This window comes from Anoplopoma fimbria, unplaced genomic scaffold (assembly GCF_027596085.1).
Source record: "Anoplopoma fimbria isolate UVic2021 breed Golden Eagle Sablefish unplaced genomic scaffold, Afim_UVic_2022 Un_contig_13029_pilon_pilon, whole genome shotgun sequence".
NCBI lineage: Eukaryota > Metazoa > Chordata > Actinopteri > Perciformes > Anoplopomatidae > Anoplopoma > Anoplopoma fimbria.
This window is the reverse complement of record NW_026553475.1, coordinates 1-11,145: the sequence shown is the minus strand read 5'-3', so window position 1 is coordinate 11,145 and position 11,145 is coordinate 1. Positions and strand designations below refer to the sequence as shown.

Below are 11,145 nucleotides of genomic sequence, written 5' to 3'. Positions count from 1 at the left end.
GATACACTCAGCTCACGAGACGAGACGAGACACGATATTGGGTTCACGAGATCGAGACGAGACGATATTTTAAGAAAACTACAATGACAAAATATATGACTGGAACAGACTTTTATTTAACCGATTATTATATATTATATTATAACTTAAACACTTAAGAACTTAACTTAAACTTAGAACTTTAACTTAGAAACTTAAACTACAATTTAAAAAAGTTAAAGTAAAATAAATTAAATTAAAGTGCAATAGCATTATCAACAGTCAGAATATCAAAACATAACCAATACTGTACGCACGGCTTCACTCGATACCCAGGGTGAAACACAGGAAGAAGAAAAACAAAACTTTTTTAAATAAGTCTGACAGGTGTGCAAAACCAAATCTACTACACAGCCATGTTCTTTTTAAGAATATAAGCATGTCCACATTCTCTGGCAGCAGTTGGGATCTTTGCGCATTGACTATGTCTCCTGCTGTTGAAAAGATGCGATTTAAAATTTGCAGGGGCATCTACCACGGTAATATTGGTATTTTCCGCCATTCTGGCCGTCTATGGCTGCTTTCGCGGCTTCCCCTCCTCTTCTTCTTTTCCTTCTCCGTCTTTAGGTTCTTGCAGCCTAGACGTAGCAAAGGCGCATTACGGCCCCCACAGGCCACAAATAGAAGTTTGGATAGCTCAGAAGTCTCGCGAGACTGATTTTTAACACGACGGGTAATATCGTGGAGTTTAATCTCGCGAGATCTCGTGGCACGAGATCTCGTCACACCCCTAGAAAATACTGTATTATGCTGATAGATTACAGTCATTGCCACTATGGTTAACCAATGGCATTACCTGTTAATTTTCATGCAAAGGATACATATTTAACTGTATGTTACAGTTATTATGAAATACTGTAAGATACTGTTTTAAATCCATCGTAAATTTACAGCAACTCATTACATTGTGGTTTTCCACTGGTCCCTTTCTCTTATGCTCACCAAGTGATAAGCATTTCTTAAGTCTACATTGCTAAATACTTTAGCTTCTTGAGAAGCTTAAAAGCCGAGGAAATAAGAGGATGGCGGTACCTGTTCTTAACTGTAATTTCATTGAGGTCACACTAGTTGATGCAGGGGCAAAAAGACTTGTCCTTCTTTTCCACAAAGAAAAACCCGGCCACAGCAAGAGATGTGGATGGCCTGATAATACCAGGTGCGAGGGAAGTGTCAATGTACTCCTGCATTTCCATCCTCTCTCTGGCCGATAGGGAGTACAAGCTTCCTAAGGGGAGAGCCTTTCCGGGAAGGAGGTCTGTGCCGCAGGCCTTGTTGAATACCTCCCTAAGGACGAGGTAACAGTAGGGAACACAGGGAGTTTGCCAAGGTAGGTGCGGACATAGGAGTAGTCCGTACAGGAAGCACAGAGACTTCCATCTGGGCGGGAGATAAGGAGTTGGGGAAGTGACATATACTGAGGTTGTGTCAGCTGGTTATGAAGCGCTCAGGTCAGGGGTCATCTTGGTGCATCTTGTTGTAGATAGGGGAAATTTCCTGATGCTGCTTCTACTCTGATGGATTCTGTTTGGCGGGTCAAGCAACACCTCATCAAACAGAAGCTTCAGAACCAAGAAGGTCACTCAGATGACCTGTAAAATGTGGCAGATTCAGTATAAGATTATTCTGAATAATCTTGTGTAGTTATTTCTTAGATGGATAGTGCTGTTTGATCTATTCCGACAGAACCTGTGCGCACCTGGCTAATTATTATGCAGATAATGTCATTGTCTCGGTTTTGGAACAATATTTTTGTCATCTACTGATAGGTAGATCTAATTGAACCCTAGCTCTTCCAGTCCCCATGTGCAAGTGTCCTTGCAAGTCCATAATGTTCTGAAGACATTACAGGTTAAAACATTTGATTAACTACAATTTAAACAATGCATGGAATTTATTAACTCTAAGGGAACTTCCCAATCTGTTTATTGTTGACACTCACTTCTTTACAGAGTCTTGTGTCGTTTCTCAGACAAACAGAAGCACATGGTTAATTATTAAAGAGAATTCTGGTCTGGTCAGATATTTTATCCAACAATAATTCTTCCCTGGTTGCATTCCGCATTGACCAGGGAAAGATGGTATAAAGAGGTTAGGCCGACTGCAGGTGATGAATCTTTGTTATTGCAGGAATTAATAATAAGGCCCAAGCACCAACGGAGTTCGTGCAGAGGACCTATTTTTACTCTTATGATGATTATTATTATTATTATTATTATTAGGACATATTTTGTGGATCAACACAAAACCAGACAAAAGTCAACAACCCTTGGGCTAATCATCACAAAACTTGCATGATATTTCAACAAGAGTACCTGAAAAACACGCTGAAAGTTGAATTACAAATCAACCACTAGTTGGCGCAAAACTGAAAAACACTTGCCAGTCTCAGAAGTCCATTTGAGTTGAAATTTGACACACGTCCAGCTGAATGTGTTCTACACATTGCTCCGCTGATTTCATAGGTCCGCCCACTAGAATTTCCACATTTTGCTGCCAATTTTCTTAGGGTTAATTTTTGGAATAACAATGGGGAAAGGTTATCAAATGCTTTTTGATATCTTCTAGATATTGACCAATGAACTTCAAAAGTGTGTGGCTCATCACAAAAATTGACCAAAGTCAAAAACCTTCAGGCGAATCGCTACAAAACATGCAACATGTCCACAAAAGGGACACACTTATGTTTTATGCTTTTTCAGACCTTTTCTTAGTTTATAATGGGTGTGTATTGCGTAGCTTAGAGTGCGTTATGTCATCGCTAGAGTGAGAGCAGCTTCAGAATCTTGTGATTTTTATTTTTTTTTAAAGTTTGTGATTGTGACCAATCACAACAGAGAGGGTTAGCTGACCAATCAGGGCAGACTTTGCTTTCTGGAGGGAGGAGCAAGCTCTACAACGGAGCATTTCAGAGAGAGGGTGAGAAGAGGATTATGAGCATTAACGCATGTAAACATGTTGTAACTGTAACTTGAGATAAAAATATGCACCCGGAAAATAGCACAATAGGACCTGTTTAAGACCTTTGCAATGAAAGTTATAAAAATATCAAAGATGCGCACACCTATGATGCTGTGGTGCTAGGGCAAAAAGCACCATTCGCCCTGAAATAGGAAGTTGACTTCCTAACTAATTAGTGGGCTAACTAGGATTCTAACAGACTGGCAGTGGCTGTGGCTCAGAAGGTAGAGCATGTCATCCCTCAATCAGAAGATAGGTAGTTTGATCCCTGGCTCCTCTAGTCCATGTCAATGTGTCCTTTGGCAAGACACTTGACCCCAAGTTAAGTGTCCCTGTGGGAAGGCTGTGCCATCAGTGTGGGAAGGCTGTGCCATCAGTGTGGGAAGGCTGTGCCATCATTGTGGGAAGGCTGTGCCATTGGTGTGTTAATGGGTGTGAAGGCTTAGATAGTCCCGATGGGCAGGTTGCACCTTACATGGTAGCCCATGCCATTGTGGTGTGAATGGGTGGATGACGTGTATAATGACATAATAATAATAACAATAATATACATTAGAAGAACAGTATGTCCTCTGCTTTGACTTTGTTGGTGCTCAGGCCTAATAGGGCCTTTGTCACCCTAATACTAATTATCTTATCAATTTCAACAAATAACTTCGTTGTTGTTTGGGCTGTAAAAATATATAAAAGGCTGCAAGCAGAATTGATCGTGGCCCTCGCTCCTTTAAGCACGCCGAGGGTACTGGCGGGACTCTGGTTGATGCGGCCATGCAATTGCGTGCACAAGTTAGATGGTATTTACTGCATGGACCAGCAGCGTAGCCAGGTCATTTTGCCAGGTCTTAAGCTGGTTGCAATTTGATTTAGTTTAACAAAATCGTCACGTTGCAATGAATTACTTTACATTACGACGTGGCTCCAAAATCAACAAAACAATTCACTTTACTATTAATGAAAACTCCCTGTGCAGCCTGATTTGAAAACTTTTGTTATCCATTTTTTGATCTGCAAACATCTTACTGTGCAAACTCCCTGTAGAGTCGAGATACAACAGCATGTTTTTTAATGGTGAATCATGTAAAATGGCCAACAAGCTAGGGCAACATCGTTCCATGAAATCTCTAACTTTTGATACATTTTCATCACGTCTTTAGATTGAGCCTGGAAATGGCAAAAAACACAAATTGGCCAACTTCCAGTTGAGTTTAGAGCATGGCTCCAAGAGACTCCAAGTCTACATGTGCCTACCAAACTTTATGCATCTAGGTCAATCATACTGCGAGTGCTCCTTCGACAAAATATTATAGGGGGCACTATCGAGCTCTCTCGCCAATCCCAAGCACCACAAACATATCTAATAACTACATGTAAGTCTGTGACAAGTTTGGTTTCTGTTTTGAGCATTTTTAACCCCTCAAAAACACCTTTTGTTTTTCATGAGCAAGAAATGAGTTGCAACGGTAGGAGGAGTTTGTGCGGCACCTTGACACGGTCAAAAAACGACATGAAAATCAAAATGGCCAACTACCTGTCATAATACCTCCAAGAGACTGTATTGTAGGTCTCATCATGTTACATATACCGCCGCTAGGGATTTTGGGCCCCAGAAAAGAATCTTTACAGGGCCCCCAACACAGCGGCAAAATTTTTTGATGCTATTTTACATACAATTATGCATTTAATGGTAATAATAATAACTTAGTGTCATTATTTTTTCTGTATTATAATTTCATCATCATTAGGGGCCTCTCTGGGCCCCCTCCATCATGGGCCCCCTCAGGGCGCCCCTGCATATACCTACAGAATTTTCTAAAGCTTGGTGAAACGCAATGTCAGGGCTACTTTAAAGGAGGCGCTATCGAGGCCTTTTCTCATACCACTGCTTGACACCCAAATCAGACGGCTATTTTCGCCAAGACTGTTGGCATGCCAGATTTCAAGAGTTGAAAACTGGTAGGATATGTTACATGATAATGTTAAAACACATATGTAAAACTATTCTGAAATCGCTCAATAGGTGGCGCCACCCATTACAATCCAGTGCATGTGTACAACATGTCCCCATTTATGCCTGGCGTGACTTTTGAGTGTACAAGGACTGACAGCGGCATGTTATGATAAAAGAAGAGTGTGATTGGTCCAAGTCATTCTTTAGAGAGAATTAAACCAACTGAGAAGACTTTCGTCAGCTTAGTGAAGCCCAAAACCAGCTTGATGCTGCCTGCAATTTTAATAATGTCAATTCAGCTGCTTCCTTTTTTCTTTTTCTTTTTAAGCATTAAAAAAAGGTTAGAACCCAGAATGGCAGCTTGTGCCTATATTTTTATCGTGTGTTTTTCCCAACTCTGAGCATGTGTGTTGTTGTTTTAAAGAACGCATGGAGACGGCCAATAAGCAGCTCACTGCTAAAGAGTGTGACTGCTCAGAGGACAACCGCAAAACCATCTCCCAGCTAGTTGTACAGAGTAAGTGCAACACCCTCTCATGTTGTAGCCATGTTTTGACACATTCTGCTCCTTTTCGTAAATCCTAAGCACTACACTGCTACATCCATCATGTGTCAGCAGGACAGTGTTATTATACAGCATACGGTTGCTTGCTTGTGATATTCCATGTTGTGATTTTTGACGGATCATGTGAAAGGCCGGGAGGTCACTAGCCTTAGCTTAGAAGGCATTAGGCAGCAACATCTATCGTTACAGGAGCGGAAGAGGAGGATGTTTGACACAAACGGTAAATCGAGTCAATTTAAAAAACATTTTGAATCCATGTTAAACAGGATTTTTGTTTTATGTATCTATACTACTCGCGGACAAAAATCATCGCGATATTAAGCCTTGTCGATATTTTTGCACAGCCCTAATTAAAATAACATTGTGTTTGTACATGTGTTTTAAGACAAAGAGACAATCCGTGAAAGGGAGAAGCTGGAGATGGAGTTGAATGCGCTGCGTTCCACCACAGAGGACCAGAGAAGACACATCGAGATCAGAGACCAGGCGCTTAACAACGCCCAGGCCAAAGTGGTCAAGCTTGAGGAGGAGGTAACCGCATCATTCTTACTGGATATAATGCTGGTAGTTGGATTTGGGTTTGACTGCTTGTTCCCCTTTTCATTAGAACAAGAAAATACTGATTTAGATAAAGAAGCCTAGGTGAATCTTAACAATTTCAGCCATGATGTGTTCTTATTAAACAAGAGACACAGAGAAACAGCTAACAGTAGTCTGATCATCTCAGGCCAGTTATGTCTTGTTGATAATATCTAAAATGTACATGATGTTTTACATTTCCCGTATGGCAGAAAGAGCCACAACTATGAATCTGTGGGAGGTGGACTTTCAAACGGACAGTAAAAGCCTACACACATAACTGTCACAGGCAGGTTACACTGTAGCTGGCATGAACTTCCTCAAAGAAATATATACATGTCAGGGCTACTATGGAGATGGAGTTATGAAGAACTGTGATAAGTCAATTTTGGACTGCTTTTTGTCTGTGACAAGTTTCTGATCCCTGATGTTTTTTGCTATAAGTTAAATCAGGCAGGAATCTTGTTAACATCTCAAATGACCTATGTATCGAGCTTAACATGAATTAAAGCTGCAAGCAGTGATGATCGTGACCTCACACCTTTGAACATGTCAGAGGTACTGGTGGAGAAGCTGGTTGACGCATCCTGAATATCTGTGACCACAAGACACCGTGTGTATGAGTTAGACGTTATTTTCCTGTGTGGCGTGTGTGACACAGGAAATGATATATTGCAAATATTCCACATAGTGGATTCCTTACTGTATCTGCTATGTGGCCCTAGAGAACAATTCAAAATTGCTGACTTTCGGGTTCATAGCATGGCCACAAGACATTTTTTTGTCTACATGTAATACATGTGCCTACCAAATTTTGTACATCTAGGTCGAACCCTTGCCAATCCCAAGAACCACAACCACATCATATAACTACATTTTGGAATTTAAATGTGTGCCATGTTTGGTTCTGTTGCGAGCATTTCTAATCCGTCAAATACAAGAAACTTTGTTGGCTGGCATTAGGAACATGTTACAAATTTTAAGTGGATCTGCAGCATAACCTCCGATTTCCATTCTATTAAAGCACTAGGGGCACTACAGTAATTCAAACATTTTAAGAGAAATTGGGAAATTTTCCCTGTTTTTAGGGGTTGTACTTAAACAAACTTCTCCCACAGAAGTCATGCGATGGACTTCAAATGTGTTCTGGACAATCTAAAGACCTTTATGATAAAAAGCTATCAAAATTGTGAGTTTTCATGGAACCACCTTATTATTATTATTATTATTATTATTATATTCCTTTATTGATCTGCATGGGGTGTTGCATCAGCTCAACTACATAGAAACAGATAATAAATACACATATTATACAATAAAATAAAAATAGAATAAAAATAACGTGATGTGGTGCCCATTTTGCCCCTCACGCCATGAAAGAGGAAGTTGTTGTAACTCCAAGGTACATTGTCCAGTCTGCCCCAAATTTCTAAGGCATGATACCGATCCAGGCCTGAGGACATCTCCATGTAAAAATTGTCATATCGTCATTGCACAATCAGTCAACAGAAAATGACAGTTTTATAATTTGAATTACTGCTCCTAGCTGGTTGACCAGATCGACCTCAAATTTTGTAAGAAAAGCTTAAAGATCCTGAATGTTGTGATTTATTGTTGGAAGGTGTTGCCTTGGCAATGCATCATTTGCCATGAAATGGGAGCGGATTTTTCAGTGGCTTGGGATGCTCAAAAACTCATGGAACTTTGCACGTGTCATAGTATGACAGAATGATGATAGAAATAAATATTCAATATGACTCTTTGGCTTGGTAGTCATAAATTGCCTCAATAGCGACCCCTACAATTATTCTCAAAAGCAGCCCTAGTGCTACGTTTCACCTAGATGTATGACATTTTGTTTAACCTATAAATAAAAAAAAGTCCCTTGGGACAATGATCTAAACCCAACTAGAAGTTTGTGTGAATTTGTGTGAAAACCTTAAATTTGTTCAAAACAGGCAATCTTAAGACTTTTGTGATTAAAATGTATCTAAAGCTTCACATTTGCTGGAAGTGCATAGCCGTGGCATGGCAGCCATTTTAATTTATTCCCCATATAGCAAAAATCTGATCTAACTCCACTGGACTGGCCAATTTTCACTACAAGTCATAGTGCCTCCTGTTGGCAACAGGAAATCAGCGTTATGTGACAAACAGAATCTGATATACATGAAATTTACATGATGTGATTTACACTTGGTATAGAGCAACATAATGCATGTTTGCGCGTGTTCTCTAGCAAACATACTGGGCACAGGAAGTGGTGGAATATTTGCAATTCATAATTTGTTCACAGACGTGCGCAAAGGTGCGAGGGCCTGATCATTGCTGATTGCGGCTTCAATTATTATATCGGCACGAGCACAGGCAATCGCTCGGATTATCAGTATTTCCGCGTTGAATTGCATTTTTGAGGGCATTATCATGCAAAAACCCACACAAAATTTGGCATTCTTATCAGGATTGTCATTTTATTTTTTTATGGGTCCAGTGCTTGGTTATGACAAAATGAGTTGCTAGTGCCCCCTAGCTGTTTGACAGGCCATGCCCTTCAACCTTTGAAATTCAACACACATGTCCAGCTCCATCTGCTCTACTTTTTTCAAATTTCTGTGATTGCTAAAACATTTTCTGTGGATCATTATTGTATCAATTACGTCAAAAGTTTTTAGAAAGATATGGATCTATGAACTTCAAAGGGGTGTGGCTTTGCAAATCATTACACAGAACTTCAAAACAGTTGGGTCTATTATTGCGAAATTTGAAACATTTCCATAAACAAACAGAACCTCAAATTTTCATTCCATCCAACCACTAGAGGTCGCTACAGTAATTTTGCACTCTTTGGCAATTTTCTCCGTTTGAGGCGTTGTACTTTAACAAACTTTATCAATCTATATGATGAAAAGTTAAAAGGTCATACGTAGATCGACTTTGACTTAGCGTGGTGTCCATTTTGCGCAATTCGCCATTAAACAGGAAAATGTTGTAACTCCAAGGACCCCAAATTTCTAAGGCATGATACGGGTCCAGGTATGACGACCTTTCACGATCGCGTTTAGTATTATTGATTGGCGCTAGCGATTGGAATTAGTGCTAACAGCTCTCATGAACAGAGAATTAAAAACAGTAAAGTTCTGCTACATATTAAAGTAACGTAGGCTGCAGGTCATGTGGTGCTTTTTTAATGTTCTGTAGCTGTAGCAAGGTGGAATAAGTAAACTAGCCAGACCCTAAATGAGCAAAATTGAACAATCTAATGCATCTTCCACATACTCACAGTAGAACATTTTCACATACAAGGGATTTGGCTGGTGAGCAAATTACATTGCTATCACCAGATAATCAGTCATTAACGTTAATTCACCAGATTTTCTAATGGCTTAATTTCAACTACACAGAAAAGAGAGAAGCTACTGGGCTAAGACATTTCCAGTAGTTTTAAAGAGTCTGCACGCTGGTACCAATGATTTTTTTTCTGCAGTCCCGACTGTCGGTTCTAGTCTGTTCCTATCCTGTTTCGTGTCCCATCCAAACCATGTGTTTACGGAGTTCTTAGAGAAAAGACTGGATTTTTGCATTATATTTTGTGCCAGTGTGTTATTATCCCTTGTCGGAACACCTGATATATTGTCTTCATTTTGGAAGTTCATGGCTGAGGTTTGCTCTCTTATAGTCAAGAACAACGTGTAACAAACCTCCAATAATGGTAAGGTACTTGGTAAATTTAAATGGCAGAAAATGAATAAAACCTTTGGCTGGCTGTGGACCAGAAAAGGTAAACAGGTATGTGAACATGACTTTTCTTAGATCCAGGAAAATAGTAAGTCCAAGTTAAGAGCAAAAGTAGAATAGACTGTATATGTTAAAGTTATCACACCCACTGCTCTGTTAAGCGACTTCCACATCTTATTTTCTTGATATATATATGGACTGAAGTACGCTTGCTTAGTGGAAAATCTGCTCTCAATTGTCAGGCCATCTGACACCAGTGTCTGTTTGACATAATGGATGTATTGTATACGGTAATTTCCCCCGGGGGCTGTGTAAATACAATTAATGCATGGGGTAAACTGACTGCTCTCAATCTGAACATTCAAGGTATTTCGGAAAAGAAATAGTGGCACATTTGTCTTACCTCAATACTTTGATGTATTCTGCTTCAAAACAGTTACCTTCACTGAAAATTATTATTCTTATTGTTAAACCAATAAAACCAAAAGGTGAATAAGGAAAGTCGGTCAGTAGTCATAGATAAAAATGCATAAACACGTTTGTATTTCTTTTTGGATATGTGTCAACATGAATGCTAATGTGTGGTTGACCAAAAATAAGCATATTTCTATGAATCATGAAGAAATGGTAAATTAAGTACACATTTGTGTTATGTATCAGCTGAATCCATATTTTTAATTAAAGTAAAACTTAATATTGCAGTGGATTTCTGTAACCCTTAAAAAAATATATATTTTACATTAATCTCTAACGTATTAATACTTGAAGTCTTTTGTTGTCCTCGTTCTCCTTGAACAGAATTTCTGTGCATATTTGCTGCATTGAAACATGTTTTTGACGATTTGGTCAACAAATAAACAAAAACAATGTAGAAAACAAGCAATCTGTTTTTTTGCAGAGATGCCGACTGAACCAGCCCTACTTCTGGAAAATTCTCTGTCCTGTATTCCTCATAACTTGTTGTTAACCCTGTAGCAGATGCCTTGAACTGTCAAATAACCTAACTAACCCCCCACCTCTTTCTCTCTCTCTCTCTCTGTTTGTGTGTGCAGCTCAAGAAAAAGCAGGTTTATGTGGAAAAGGTGGAGAGGATGCAGCAAGCTCTGGCTCAGCTCCAGGCGGCATGTCAGAAGAGAGAACAGCTCGAGCATCGCCTCCGTATTAGACTGGAGAGAGAGCTTGAGTCGCTACGCATACAGCAGGTACTGTTTAATGTTTACTTAGCTCATCAACAAATATAGAGAGCACCAGGTTGTGCTTATGCCTCTTACTATTTTAATACAATTTATTTATTAGGCTGTGGGGCAACATGTATCTATGA

The 11,145-nt window shown here is 39.6% G+C and overlaps 1 protein-coding gene across 1 annotated transcript; it reads left to right on the top strand.

Moving 5' to 3' along the window:
• Positions 1 to 5,373: 5,373 nt before the first annotated feature.
• On the top strand, positions 5,374 to 11,026 carry LOC129116558 (angiomotin-like; the record flags this gene model as incomplete). The annotated part of the gene is made up of 3 exons (XM_054627409.1): positions 5,374 to 5,462; positions 5,896 to 6,041; positions 10,877 to 11,026. Coding segments are annotated over exons 1-3 (384 nt in total), but the record flags the coding sequence as incomplete, so codon positions are not given.
• Positions 11,027 to 11,145: the final 119 nt, after the last annotated feature.